The sequence below is a fragment of the Apteryx rowi genome, unplaced genomic scaffold (assembly GCF_003343035.1).
Source record: "Apteryx rowi isolate R43461 unplaced genomic scaffold, aptRow1 scaffold_474, whole genome shotgun sequence".
Taxonomy (NCBI): domain Eukaryota; kingdom Metazoa; phylum Chordata; class Aves; order Apterygiformes; family Apterygidae; genus Apteryx; species Apteryx rowi.
In genome coordinates this window covers 237,675-253,162 of record NW_020450732.1, presented here as the reverse complement: position 1 = coordinate 253,162, position 15,488 = coordinate 237,675, and the positions used below count along the sequence as shown (strand labels likewise).

The following is a 15,488-nucleotide window of genomic DNA, read 5'->3' as shown; positions in this document are numbered from 1 at the left end:
TGTTTAGCCCATTAATTATTTATCCATTTATAACTCATCTGCCTATCAAAAATGATGGACTTAACAGAGATATTGGTTTTATGTCACATTATAGTTGCAGAATTTGTCTTTATATATATTATTTCATCTTCATTAAGTAAGCTTTTTAATGTCATTGTCTCAACCTGACATTTTAATTCTATTAGTCAAACAAAAGCTGTAAGATCATAATGTGCTACTGGTCCAAATAGATTTTGTTATTCAAGATAAGTGGGAAGATCAGCTTAAAACTTCACAGTATGCAATAAGTAGTACAAAAGTTGGAATAATTAAAATACGGCATTTGTCATATCATATGTTTCTCTCCTATGTATCTGTGTTTTGAAACTTAGCATCACAACAAAAAAATCTGATTGTTGTATTATCCGCATGTGTTTAAAACAATTTAAATTTTATTTATACATCTGAATTATTAAAATGTCAAATGTGTTATACATTTTTGATAATTCACATTAAACTTACTATGTGAGGATACTATTAATACTCTACTGATTAAGGTTGTATCTAGCTACAGGTTTAGTGATCTGATGATGATTCACTAAAATATCACATAATGTGACTGAGAACATAATGACATTATGGAAATGATCTTAAGTGTGCATTCGTAACCTAGCAACAAGGCAAAAAAAAAAAAGGTAAATTACTACCAAGACTGAAAAATTCAAGGCTGACAAATGTTATAGTCCATGAGGTATTTTATTATGATTTCAGGTATCTAGGTCAAAGTAATGCAAAGCCTTCTCATCAAAAACAATTGAATTGCAATGTGACACCTTTCAAGTAGTATTCATAATATTTATTTAGATGCTTAACATCACTTTAGAATTGCCATAATTCTTCCTTTGAAAGAAAACACAATGGGAGAAAGGTCTTTGATTTAATTCAGAAGTGTGTGATTTTCTCATCTGAAATCTAATCTTGTCGTTCTTCCAATATTAAAGAGAGAATATTCCCCAAAATTCAGTAAATATTTCTAGTTTACAAACAAGATGAAAAGTCTCTTTCCCTAGGCTACTGAAAAAGAGTACATGAAAGCCAGAAACAATTGAATAAGATTTATGTTAATATTTTTGGCAACCAGAGGAAGCTGATGTTTGGATTTGAGCTTGAGAGCTTATTTGCAGACTTCATGAAGTTCACACAGCTCTAAGGTCTCAGATCAAAAGAAGTCCAATATTGAATGAGTATATAGAAAAATCCTAAAGGAATAGAGTTTGTATTGCCACACTTTAAATAGGTTAACATAGCTTTTATTTTCATTTTCACTATTTTAAGAGCCTTTTCTGCTCTATAGGATTTCTGTAAAAGCTCAACACAGGTTCTACTGACTTGGTCAGAAGAGTGCTCTCTTTTTTGCCGTGTGATATGATGTCTGTTTCCAAAAGATGAAGGAGAATAATTCGGGSATGAGATGAGGTAATAGGCACTGTCGAATATAGCCTTTTTTTAATTTGTTCTCTGATCAAACCAGTAGAAGTCTGAGAGGTACAAGAAGAGACAATGAAATAAAAAACTCAAATCGCAAAAGCCAGAAATATGTTGGGAATCATTACATGACTCTAGTACTCTACATTTGAATATAATCAAATAGTATTTGTTATGTGTTAGTATAAAATAATTTGACCCTCTCTGTCTTCCCTAAATTTTGCTCCATCRTTAATACATGTGACAGAAAGCTACCTCTTTGGTGAAGAGGAACGTACAAACGTTTCTTTTTGCCTCTGACCCTAATCCGTTTTGTTCCATTACTCCCCTCACGATTTCCTGAATACTAAGAAAGAGAATATTTAATATGGTGTTCTGTTGCCAGCAAAATTTTAATATGGATATATATTTTATAATACTTTAATAAAGACTTTAAAAAGTCAAACATTCTATCTGGGACTATTACTAAAAGTTTATATTTTTTTATGGGGGAGGGAGTTTTTTTCATCTTTACCACTACATCCTTGCGGTCTATCTATGAGAAATATAACCAGCTAAGATAAAGCTTTTTGTAATTTAATATTCCTCAAATGTTTTGGAAGGAAAATTTTTAAGATTAAATTAAATTAAATTTGCATTAATTGATAGTAACCCAAGAGCAAAAATAGCTGTAAAACTTAAGAAGTGTGTGGAAATTTGTTGAGGCATCTAAGTTGGGTGTTCTCTTCGATTGATTTTGTGGAGGGGAAAAAAATGAATCTTTTGTCACACAGTAAAATTAATTGATAGATTGTTAAATGATTTAAATTGTGGGATTGATAGTAATACCTGTAATTTAATATGAGTAAGAATGATATGAATGTTACAGCAAATGTTCATACCAGCAAATTTATTTGAAATGTAAAGTGAGAAGTGAATGCTATCCATTAAATTTTAAATAGATGCTTTCTCTTAAACTGAATAACTTGCTGTTGACTAAAGCACATTTTCTGAAAAGGCAGATAGTCGTCACTTCCAGACTTGAAGAGATTTAAATTCCTAGAGCTGAATGGAATTTTCCAAAACTTTCTATTGTCAAAATGCAAATCATACATTTTCAAAAGCATCTCATAAATTTGTGGCAGGTTTAGTAAATTGTTTTTATGTTACGCAAACAAGCACAAACCCTGACATTTGAGATATAAGTAAAATTAAGACATTTTATTTAGATATTTTATAAGGAATTTGGCTTTTTGATGAAAAATAATGTGCTAATAAAATTCCTTCAAATGTATTTTAAGAGAGAAGATAAAATTCAACATTGAAATATATATATTTTATGAGACAAACAACAGATTTCATTAAACCTTTTTTTCCAAAGAATGAAAATATTTTAAAAAATTTTTGACCTGAAATCAGTTTTTATATTTTAAACTGCTTGTTTGTGCTTGCAAATTAGGTATTTAAGTATCCAAATATTACCTCCACCCCAAATGAAACTGCTGATTCTTGAATGAAGGCTGATACAGAGAAGCACTAAGTATTTGTCAAGTATACCTGTCACTAAAGTGTGTCTGAACTTCCTGCCTTCCTCTGCACACTCCCATCTATTTATAAAAACTCAGTTCTGAGTGAAGACATAGTGTATTATCTTCCTATAAAAAAAGGGTTTTACTATTTTAACCTGTCAGAAAGCTTAATTCTAGCTAATTTCTGCGAAAAGTTTTGGCTCACTGATCCGTAGCCCTCTCCTAGGGCCTGATATATCTCCTAAGAGTTCGAGAGCATCCTGATCTGTTTTCTGCTTCAGTGAATTCATTAATTAAAGATGCTACGATACTTGCTCTGTAGACCATGGGAAGAAACACATGCTGCTTTCTCTCAAGGGATGAGTCCTGAGCAATGCCTCTGCAGAACTCTGCAGGCAGTTTGCCTCCTGACGCTCCTTCCTGAGACAGCGTTACCCTGATCTTCTTTGAGACACAGCGGATTTTTGGAAAAAGACTGTTGACGATCGTTCACACATTCTGGATTAGATAGTGCTGTGGTTTTCTGTAGCTTCCCACATTTTTACATGGAATGTGGAGCTCAAGAAAACTGGGAACACACAAGTTTCCAGTCCTCCATTGTGACAGCAGGAATCAATGTCTCATAGGGGGAACAGGCAGATGAAGCTCCTTTCAGGCATTTCTGAAGACATGTAGTTTGTAATCCTTATTTATAAATGTTTTTTATGATATTGTTCTACTGGTGTTTTTCCATATTTGTGTACTGGACTTCTCAGAAGATGGTTTTCATTCATCTGATACATTCTGGCTTTCTGCTCATACAAAGAATTATTTAAATAAAATAGGTGATTTTGAAACTCCTTGGAAGTCATAGATGGAATAGTTACTGTTAATTTGTTCTTCAATGTTTGATCTTGATATTACCAAGAAAAAAATGTATACGTCCCTTTATCCTGATGAATAACATGTTCTCTTGTGAAATATGTGGCAAACCTTTCTGAACATATTTGTCAGCAGTCTGTTCACAACTGCTTTAAGGATGAAAGCGTAGTGGATTGACTACACTGTCATAATAAATCATACCTACTGCCATCCTGCATATTACAATTTCCATCAGAGTTAGCGCGTCAAGATGCACACTTCTGCCAGGATTTAACGTTAGAAGATTTAATGATATTTGGCTGGAGACATGTTTCATAGTATTAGATGATAGTAATGTTTAATACTATTCAGTGAGTTGAATTTTCTTGTTATCCTTAAAATATTTCATATTTTGTACCTTGGATTGAACTGTGAAACATTAAGTAATGAGAAATTTCTCACTGATTTCATTGGAATGAGGTTTACATGATTTTTCTACAGAAGTAACAACACAGTTTATTGGATCAAAAGTGTTTATTATTGTTGTTGCTCAAATGGAAATTAATAGTAAAACTTCTTTAAATTTAATAGCAGAGAACCATTAAATTTAATAACCAGAAAACCTTCATCTTCAATGGATATCTATGTAGTAACTCCTCTATAATAATTTGTAAGGTGATAAAATAGTTTTATTACAGACAATTAATATTTACAGACAATTGATATTTATAGTTCCTGTTACTAATATTCTTGCTATTCATAGATTTCATAAGACTAGTTTTTTGTATTGTTATCTTGTATATATATATATTTAGTGTTTACAGAAGAAAAGAATATTATTTAAATAGCAGATCTCCTAGAGCATATCTAGAAAGTATCATGTAAAATGTTAATCTCTTTTCAGGGTAGCTAAATGCAGCTGGCAAAAATATGGCTCTAATTTAAAGTATGAGATATAAAAATAATTCCTCAATTTCATGTTTATTGTATTTCAGTGCTTAAAATAACATCCATTGAACTTACCAGTAAATTATATACATTTAATCATATTGCTAATAGCCTTATAAATTGAATTTCAGATTTGAGAGTTACGATAAATTCTTTAGTACTAGTACTTCATTACCAGAAATTGGATCTACACATTAATATATCTCCAGAGAGACTCTTTCACAGCTTTTACCTTTTGGTTCATTTTGAGTTATAAATATTAGTTCAAGGTATAATGCCAAATATTTTCAAGGTACTTCTGATACTGAAAAATAAGTTATTTGCAAATACATTTTTATTAATATTGTGTTTACATTTTTTTGATATTCAGAAATTGAGAAAGGAGGTTGTGGAGACCCTGGAATTCCATCATATGGAAAAAGGACTGGCAATAGTTTTCTGCATGGAGACACACTTACCTTTGAATGTCAAGCAGCTTTTGAACTTGTGGGAGAGAGAACGATTACATGTCAACAAAACAACCAGTGGTCTGGCAACAAACCCAGCTGTGTTTGTAAGAATTTTTTTTTTTTTGGACTGCTAAATACATTTTCACACATACTCCTTTACTGTTTTGGRACAATAAAATTTAAATTTGGGGTTTGCATTTTCATTTCAGAACAAAAAAGCCTAGTGCTTTATCAATTCATACAGTTTCTGACACAGCAGGCATTACTTTTGCATTCTTTGGCATTCTCTGTGTGCTTCTAATAGTATCTTGCAACCTCTAGTGCTGTCACGTAGCCTCACATGAGGAAATCAAAGCATGAAGGTGCAAGAAGACTGACATGCTAGATTGGAGAAATGTTCTGACAGTCTTAAACTTGTTGCCACCTAGAGGTTGCATGTGTAGTAGCTTTAAGGTTCAAACTTCAAAAATATTTTCCACAAGAATAGAAAATATAAAGAAAGATGAGCATTTGTAATGTTTATGGATAGTATTTTGAGAATCTGTTGTTTTTTTTCTCAGTCTCGTGTTTCTTCAACTTCACCACACCATCTGGAATTATTCTTTCACCAAATTATCCTGAGGAGTATGGGAACAACATGAACTGTGTTTGGTTGATTATCTCCGAGCCAGGGAGCAGAATCCATCTGATTTTCAATGACTTTGATGTAGAACCTCAGTTTGACTACCTTACAGTGAAAGATGATGGGATTTCAGATTTACCACCTCTTGGCACTTTTTCTGGAAATGAGGTCCCTTCTCAGTTGGCTAGCAGTGGGCACATAGTAAGACTTGAGTTTCAGTCAGATCACTCTACCACTGGAAGAGGATTTAATATCACTTATACAAGTAAGATCCTCTGCTTTTATCTTATGTCTATTTTTTATATCTATTTTTTATTTCTGTTCAAGCTGTCTTTCTTCATAATAATGAAAAGATGAGTGGAACATGTTTTTATTTGGAAGACATAAGTAAATTGTGATAATGCCGAGAAACTCCCTTCATTACTTAAGGCCTATTTCAGTGGATACTGCATAAATGCAGAGCATGTAACTAGAGCCCAGATCATTCAGTTAAAGGCATCCCATGCAAGTGTTTTAATGTACCTAACTCTCAATGGAACCAGCAGGAATAAAGTTACAAAGGTGTTAAGCTTAGATCCCAAATAGGGTGATGGCCATCTGAAAAGCACAGAAGAATAAAAAGAATAAAAATAAAAATATGACTGCAAACAAATAGTTCTGGGAGCCTGCTCTCCTGTTGCATTATATTTTTTAGTTAGATAGTGTTTTATCTAAGAATATGGAGCCCTAAGAATACAGATCCCTTTTTAGTGGTACACCTCATAGTTAACCTTCTGTGTCATTTCTCCAGTTTCTAGGAACATAGATGATCTCATGCAGAAGTCTTTCCCATAGGAGTACACTAATTTAGGAATCATTCTTTTGTCCAGCTACAGTTTCCATGAAATTTTTAGGAACTTAGTGTCTTTGAGAATGCGATTCACAAGTGTGCAAAATTTAGTTGCAATTAGTCAGCAAGTTCAAAAGTTGTTAAATGTGGGCCTGGCAGACAAACGCATACAAAGAACTGTTGAAAGCATGAATCTTTCTCCTTTTGGAAACCAGGCTAAAAAATATCAGGCTACATTGATTGCTAATACACCCATCTGTTGTTTTGTTTATATTAAAGCATATAATTCAACAGTACTGTTTTCTAATTGAGTAGTCTTGTAACCACATCTTCATGTGGAAAACACTGACATTTGCCATAGACTGCTGACCCCCCATAGAACTTTTATTAGTGATTCAAAGACAGAATTGATGGAGATTATTTTTTTACTTGAAGAAATTACCTTCTAAGGCTATGGAAGAAGTTAATGGACAATAAAGTCTGCTTTGCTGCATCTTGTGCTGTTCCTATCTTGTGTCAATCAGGATAATCAGTCATTTAACAATATTTGTCCTGTGCCAAGATGTTTCCCTGCATTATTTAAAAAGATGCCCTGTATAAAACTGGGATCCACAGTGTGCAACCCTTTTTAACTCTTACCTGCCTGAATTGCTCCTTAGCTTTCAGACAAAAGTATAAACATTGTCCTTTGAAGAGTGGCAAGAGAAAAGAGACATCCTCATCTTACCTAAGACTGTATAGATTAAAAGATTCACCAGAAGATGTGAGGCCTAAATTTTAGGTCTGTTTCGGTCTGAGATTATTTAGATCCCTTTTTTTTTTCCTGTATATCTTTCTACCAAAGCAAAGACAGACTGTGATAAGGACAATCTTTACTGCTTTTGTTTGAAGTGGAGAATTAGGCAGTCAGGAATATAAGAATCATGAMTCAAACTCCATGAGAGTCCTGGTCACTCAGGTATTGTGCAAAAGATCTTTCCACTACACTATTCTCATTAAAATAGATGTTACCGTGGAGCTTGGCACATGCAGTACGTGCTGGAATTGTCTGTGAGCACATCTGTCTGCCACAGTGGGAAACAGAGATGGTAGATGAGGGCATCCCTAGTTTATGAGTCCTTAGTGTTCTTAGGAAAAGTGCCTGGTAATCTAAGTTCAGCCAAAATGCTAGTGCTTCTGGGCACCGTATGTATTTTTAGGGAAAAACTGCTCCACTCACATGGTTTCAATCAAATCTGTATTGAAGCAGTTAATTGATTCATTAACAGAATATGACTGACAATCAGTGCGCTATGCATTCAGGATCAATGTGAGCAATTCAACAGATAAACCACAATGCTAGAAACTTAAAAAATGTTAATAAACACCTATATATTTCTAAATGCCCTCTTATAGTTCTAATCCCCCCCGACACACACATTCACACAGTTAGTTACTGGACATGAGGGTCATAAGCACTCACCCCCTTTTTCTTGAACTGCATGCACCTCCTGAAGAGGATGGAGGTGTTCTAACTTTGTGTGCATCCATGCTGCTCTCTGCAACTCATTCATCCACACATTGGTGAGAAAGCCCTCAACAAAGTCACACACACACAGAGGTGTGGGTCCCTGTGTGTTGCACTCCATGCTGTCACTCCACTAGCTGGCTGCAGGCTGCTCTTGGTGTCTCATGGGGAGGCTGCTCTGTCCAGCAGCATCAAAATGAGCCACTTGAGTTTACTAGCCAGATGAAAACCTGATCATTAGGGTCAGCAGCACATGAAAGGAGGGCTATGGTTTTTAGCAGTGGCCTATATTTATGCTGAATTAGCTGCAGTGTGAAACCACACCTCTCACTGTGTTAGAGCTAAACAGCTGAATTTTGTCTAGAGGAAATTTAAGCAAAGTGTTTCTGTGTTTTGTGTATCTAAGATACACATAACTAAAAAGCTTCAACATTTCAAGTATGTTGTTGTGACTGTGTGAATGTCATTGGATTTAATGCAGACTTTTTATTGAAGAGTTTTCTTTCAATTATCTTGTAATCTTATTCCTTATCTGAGGATATTTTCACCCTAAAATAAAAATAAAGAAGAGACAAAGTTTAGAGTTTTTGTTTTATTGTTGTTATTGTTGTTATTATGATTATTATGATTATGTTTATTATATGTTTATTATCAGCCTTTGGTCAGAATGAGTGCCATGATCCAGGCATTCCCATAAATGGGAGACGTTTTGGAGACAGATTTCTTCTGGGAAGTTCTGTTTCTTTTCATTGTGATGATGGCTTTGTGAAGACCCAAGGTTCTGAATCCATAACATGCATTATGCAAGATGGAAATGTAGTATGGAGCTCTACTGTCCCACGTTGTGAAGGTAAGGGCTCAATCTTTACTTTTCAGCTACATTTTGCATAATGAAACTATTTAAATTTAGCTTACTTTCCACGTTTTGCACATAAATAAGACTGCCTTAGCTGAAGTTATTCATTTGTCTTATTTTAACACTCTTCCAGTCAAATGAGAAGAGCAATAATAGAGACTACATAGATTGCTTTTATATTCTTGGAATAAATTAGCATTGTAAAAGTCTGGTTGCTATTCTTTTCAAGTTCTGATTGTCACCATCATTACTTTGTAGTGAGTTATAGCTTTTATAACAGTTTTGGTTGTAGCATACTGAAGAATGAATATAATTACCTACCACATAGAAAAGTGAGGTAAGTTTCTATTTAAATGTCCTTTAAAAAAAAATACTTTTAATTTCCTCAAAACAAAGATATACGTGAAGTTTTGTAACATATTAACCTGCAGTACGTTTTTAGAGATATTTTTAAAGTTCATTATATTCCCCAAAATATCTAATTCAGAAATTCCAAATCTGTTTTTCTGTTCTTGTCTAGGAGAATAAACAGACTAAGATGAGCTATTTTAAGATTATTAGACTGAGGAAAAAAAAAAAGCCTGACTCCATGATGCTTAAGAGTGAGGGTACTCCACAGGTCACAAGGCAAGAAGTATGAATAGATTTAATAAATAGCTAGTATGTTTCTATTAAAATAAAAGTTCAGAATGTTGTGTATCTTCTGGTAAACAATAGATATATAGTCAGGCACTTACTGAAATCTTACATTTTTGCAGAAACAAATCCAAACACTGTAAGTGGTATAAATCTCACATCTACATTAATTTCAATGTCATTACCATAACTTAAGTGTCTGGATTATATTACTTTTATGATATTTGTCATTTTAGCAATTTGGAAACTCAGTTCTCATAAGTCTGTACATTTCTAAGAAAATTTAGAGATACTGAAAAAAATCTGTTAGCAGTCTGATAATATGTGGTATATGTGAAGTTAAGTATTGCACTAGCAGGAGTTCTTCTCCAGATTTGGCCATGTAATGAGTCACTCAGGGGAGCAGGTTTTTTTGCCTGGAGCAAAACCAGCCCACTCCAAACCAGAGAATAGGGAGAGATTCTTCATCAAGAGGTATTTTCTCATTTTTGAGTGCTATGCACATAACTGATACAGTATTCAGTGTAATCTTTGTCTAATTTTATTAGATTGTTTCCACAAGGACATAGACAAAGGAGCAATGATGAGTGCTTAGAGATGAAAACTGGTAGAGAAAACAAATACTGAAATGTCTGAGAAAGTACTTAAATACAGCTCAGTTATCTTTTCTCTGGGCCTTGTGGGACATTTACCTAGTTTTTAGCGAGGAAAGGATTAGAATCTTTATTAGATTTTTTCTATTGTTTCTTTCAGTTTTGAAGACTGGGGTTTGAAAAACTTCAGTTTTCAAACTACATTCACGATGTGTTCTCTTTTTGATGTGGATTCTCTTTTTTAATGATATAAAAGGAGTTTTGAGGTTTAGAGAATAATATAGACCAAGCAGGCTTGCTGGATAGTTTAGAAATAATTTAATATGTTTCTACTTGTCAGAGATTTCTGAGCAACTAGTTTTTTTCTTCTGTGTTTTGGTTCTGTATACTTAACAATCTCTATAATAAATGATATCTGAAATATAGATAGTAAGTGATACGTTATAATCTAGTGGTAATCAACAGTCTTGTGGTTGTTCGTGTTTCATTCTTCATCAACTATAAACAYGTAATCTAATAACCATTCTCCTGGCTGATCATTTTTCCCTGGAGACAGATTCGTTGTGTGTTTTGTGGTTTTTTTGGGTTGTTTCTTTTTACCTTTTTAAATGTGGAAAAACTTCCCAGAGGTAAGTGAAGCGTACTAGTACAAGTCTTGAGTGAAATCAAAATAATCTGAGTTCAATATTTGTTATAAACAGTGAATCAAAGCAAGAAATATTAATTTACTGCTCAAAAATTTATGTTACTATTAATTTCCATATAGTATTACACTACTTAGAAAAACAGAAGACAAGTGACAAGATTCTGTGCACTACAGTATGGAATTTGCTGATAATGGTGCCACCAACTACTTGAGCATAATACATAATGCTAAGATAATAATGATGCTAAGAAAAATTTACATGACCTTAAAAGTCTTTCTGTTTTAGACTGTTCCATAGCTTTTGATAGAATATAACACCCCAAAGTCCTGTGCTGTGCTTCTGTATTTCTCAAAAATTCTTCAGTTCGATATGCTGTTGTCTAACCCCATACCAAGAAATCAGTTCATCTAGGTTTGTCCTGAAAACAAACTTATTKTGACCCTTCTCTGATTGTACTCTGAAAAATCTTCCCTCTCTAGACTTGTAACTTTCTAAGCCCTGTGGCAATACTTTTTGCCCTTTTATAAAAGAGGATCAGGTTACGGAACTTATAAGCAAACTGGACATAAACAAGTCCATGACACCTGATGGGATGCAGCCATGAATGCTGAGGGTGCTGGCTGATGTCTTTGTGAAGCAACTCTCATTCATCTTGGAAAGGTCATGGAATCAGGAGAGGTTCCTGGAAGAAAGCAAAGGTCACTCCTGTCTTTGAGGAGGGCAAGAAGGAGGATTCAGGGAACAACAGGACTCAATCCTTGATCCTTGGGAAAACAATGGCACAAATCCTCCTGGAAAACATTCCCAAACACATGAAGTTTCCAAACACATGAAGAACACAGAAGTGATTTGGAGCAGTCAGCATGGATTTATGAAGGGGAAATCATACCTGACCAACCTGATAGCCTTTGGTGACATGACTGGCTTGATGGATGAGGGGAGAGCAGTGGATGTTGTTTATCTTGATTTTAGTAAGGTGTTTGACACTATCTCCCATAAGAGCCTCATTGACAACTCTCCCCCCTGCCAATAAAACTCCCTTAATAAAGTACAGGCTAGATAAGCAGACAGGAATTGAAAACTGGTTGAACCTCCAGGTTCAGAGGGTTGTACTCAGTGGCATAAGTCTACCTGGAGGCCAGTCGCTAGTCATGTCCCCAAGGGTTCAATACTGGGGCCAATACTATTTAACCTTTTTATTAATGACATGGATGACGGGACAGACTGCACCCTCAGCAAGTTTGCATACAAAACTGGAAGGAGTGGCTGATACACCAGATGATTGTGGTGCTGTTCAAAAGGATCTTGACAGGCTGGAGAAAGGGGGAGACAGGAACCTTATGAATTTCAACAAAAGGAAATACCAAGTCCTGCCCCTGGGGAGGAATAACCCCCCACACTGGTACAGGCTGGGGGCTGCTGGGTGGAGAGCAGCCTTGCAGGAAAGGCTCTGGAGGGCCTGGTGGACAACATGAGCCAGCAGTGTGCCCTGTCGGCAAAGAAGGGCGACAGCTTCCTGGGTTGCATTAGGAAGAGTATTGCTAGCAAGTCAAGAGGTGATCTTTTCCCTCTACTCAGCAGTGTTGAGGCCACATTAGRAGTGCTGTGTCCAGTTCCGGTCTCTTCAGTTCAAGAGAGATGCGGACATACTGAAGTGAGTTCAGCAAAGCACCACAAAGATGATCAAGGGCCTGGAGCATCTGTCATGCAAGGAGAGGCTGAGACAGCTGGGATTGTTTAGCCTGGAGAATATGTGTATAAGTACCTGATGGGAGAACATTAAGAAGATGGAGCCAGACTCTTCTCAGTGGTGCCCAGTGACAGGACAGGGGGCAATGGGCACAAACTGAAATACAGAAATTCCATTTAGGAAAAAACTTTTTTGCTGTAAGGATGGTCAAACATTGGAACAGATTGCCCAGAGAGGTTATGGAGAGATATTCAGAACCTGAGTGGACTCAGTCCAGGGCAACCTGCTCTAGCTGACCGTGCTTTGAGCAGGGGCTTGGACTAGATGTTGGGTTTGGAAGGGTTTGACCCTTCCAACTTCAGCTATTGTAAAATTCTGTGATTCTATGGGATATCTGCAAGTTCCACTGATTTGAATCATTACTCAATAAGGTGTTAATGGTATAATAAAATCAAAACAGTGAACTGTATAAATTACTTGGAACAAATTTCTCTGCTGTTTCCACATAAATGTGGAATCTTGAGAAAACAAAAAGATGATGCTATGTTGATATTAATGAAGTAAGCTGCCATTCAACAGAAGGCAGGCTGGCAGAATCAAGTCCCATGCTATATATATTAAGATATGTACAGAGTAATAAACTATGACAAGACATGATGCAGTAATTATGAGGCTGAGCGAAACAAAAGATTCATAACATAACAGAATGTAGAAATATTTTTGTCATATATTCTACTTCTTTTTTTTGCTTTTCAATTTGATTGCTTTAAGTTCTTGTCATATCTTTTATTGTATTAGAAATACTGTATGTGAGACAAGTATACATGCTTTTGCCTTCCAGCACCGTGTGGTGGACATCTGACATCGTCGAGTGGTGTTATCTTGCCACCAGGATGGCCAGGATATTATAAGGATTCACTAAATTGTGAATGGGTGATCGAAGCAAGACCAGGACATTCCATTAAGATCACATTTGACAGGTGAGAATCATAAAGTCAAACAACAGGTTAGGTCTGAGCACATGCATTTATTTTAATACTGAAGAAGAAAAATATTCTTTAAGAACCCAGACCAGAAAAAAATGGTTGCCATATGGTGCCATGCTACTCCTGTCCTTCCAATACTATTCCACAAGGAAAAAAATTAAAGTTAAAACTGTATTTACATTGTCTTTATTTACGGTTAAAAGGCATGCATTAAATGTCAACATACTAGTACATCAGTAGGGATATCTTGTGGACTTTTGATTACTTTTAATATTCAGGTACGACTGTATATTGTCCCTGATGATGATCAGGTCTTATTATCATGTAGTATAATTTTTCTAGGGAAAAAAGAAATTGCGTAAAAAGTTCTGAGCATTGCATGTTGGATACATAATTTTTTTCCCATTCAGAATTTTTTCTAACACTTGAGCATAATGCATCATGCATTAATTCAGTGTCTAATAGCATTCTGTATGTTAGCACAGTGGATATTAGTGTTTTGTTTATTTGGATACTGCAGGTTTTGCCTTGTGTACTGACAGAGGTTAAAAAAAAAAGAAAAAGATGTGCAGACATCAGAGTATTGTTAGCAGCAGAGATTGAAACTTCTTTTTAAAATATTATCTAAATAATCATCCCAATTTATCTTGCAAAAAAAGTTATTCCAGTGTGGACCTAAACTGGACCTGGAACACACTCAGATTATGTTTCTGTCTAGTGTGCAACTTTCTTTCAGAAGAATAATCTATATGTGAAGGGGAATCATTTTCATCTTATTCTTGCTCTTGTATGGAGCCAGGACCGTGCAGTTAGGGACCAGGAATGCAAACTGCAACATGTTTCACCTCTTTATAGTTTGAAGTCATCAAGACCTCACCAGTCGTTTTGTCTAACCATACAAGAATCTATCAAAGTTGTGAAATTTTTATCAAAGAAAGAAGAAATGCTTAAAAAAAGAAAACTCCATGTGACATAATGGTGCAAAGGGATGAGAGAGGGATCACAGCTAGGCTTCAGATGTGTACTGTTGGCTTTCTTGTATTCTGCCATCAGCCAAAGGGAGGCAATAGTCTGTGTCTAGTTTCACCTTCACAGTGTGGAGCAAAATGATTCAGTATCACAAACCTCATGTTTGAGAGCAGAGCTTGAAAGGGAGGCAAATGAATGGAGAAAGAACAGAAGAATGTAAAAGTGACTGTACAGGGTCAAAGCATAATTGTGCAATTGTTCTTTTAAAGCTATCTTGATACCTGTGCACTACAGGGACCAAATACGATGCTACTTTTAAAAGTCTCTCATGGAGATCTTAAGGAATTGCATGTGGGATGCCCGCTTTGAAAACTATAACAAAGAGTAGCACTGGTGGAAATATGGATGACTATGTTACACTGAGAAAGTGTTGACATGGTATTTGAAAAAGAAATCCTATATCGAAACCTATTGGAATTCTTTGATGATGTTAGAAGGCATAGAGATACATTTGATATAGTTTACTTGGGTTTTCAAAATCCACATTTTGTGATGGCTCCTCCCAACCTATCTTGCTTTTAAAAAGCTAAGCATCGTTTTAATACAGGGAAGGACCTTATATGAATAAAAACTTTATCAACAGAGGGTAAAAGTCCCACAGTGAAATTTGAGGTGTTCTACAGGGTTATGTGCTGTGCTCCACACTGCTCAGCATGTTCAGAAATGATCTTAAAAAGGAGAGAACTGGGCTGATAATACCAACTTATGCAGGGTATTAAAAACAAGGGATGACTGAAGAATTTCTGAAGAATTTTATGGGATTGAATGCCGGGGCATTAAAATTGCATGTAGATCAAGTAAATGCAAAGTGAACCATACAAGAAAAAGAATCCCATCTTCATATATAAAATGAAGGGCTTTGACCTTACAGTGGCCACCGAACT

The 15,488-nt window shown here is 35.3% G+C and overlaps 1 protein-coding gene across 1 annotated transcript in view; it reads left to right on the top strand.

Annotated features, from left to right (window-relative positions):
* LOC112972101 (CUB and sushi domain-containing protein 1) overlaps window positions 1–15,488 on the top strand; it is a 579,349-nt gene that overhangs the window by 345,371 nt on the left and 218,490 nt on the right. Inside the window, exons 12-15 of the mRNA XM_026078182.1 lie at window positions 5,131–5,313; window positions 5,770–6,096; window positions 8,823–9,017; window positions 13,431–13,569. Of these exons, the coding sequence (XP_025933967.1) occupies window positions 5,131–5,313; window positions 5,770–6,096; window positions 8,823–9,017; window positions 13,431–13,569 (844 nt within the window). The remainder of the gene's footprint in view (window positions 1–5,130; window positions 5,314–5,769; window positions 6,097–8,822; window positions 9,018–13,430; window positions 13,570–15,488) is intronic.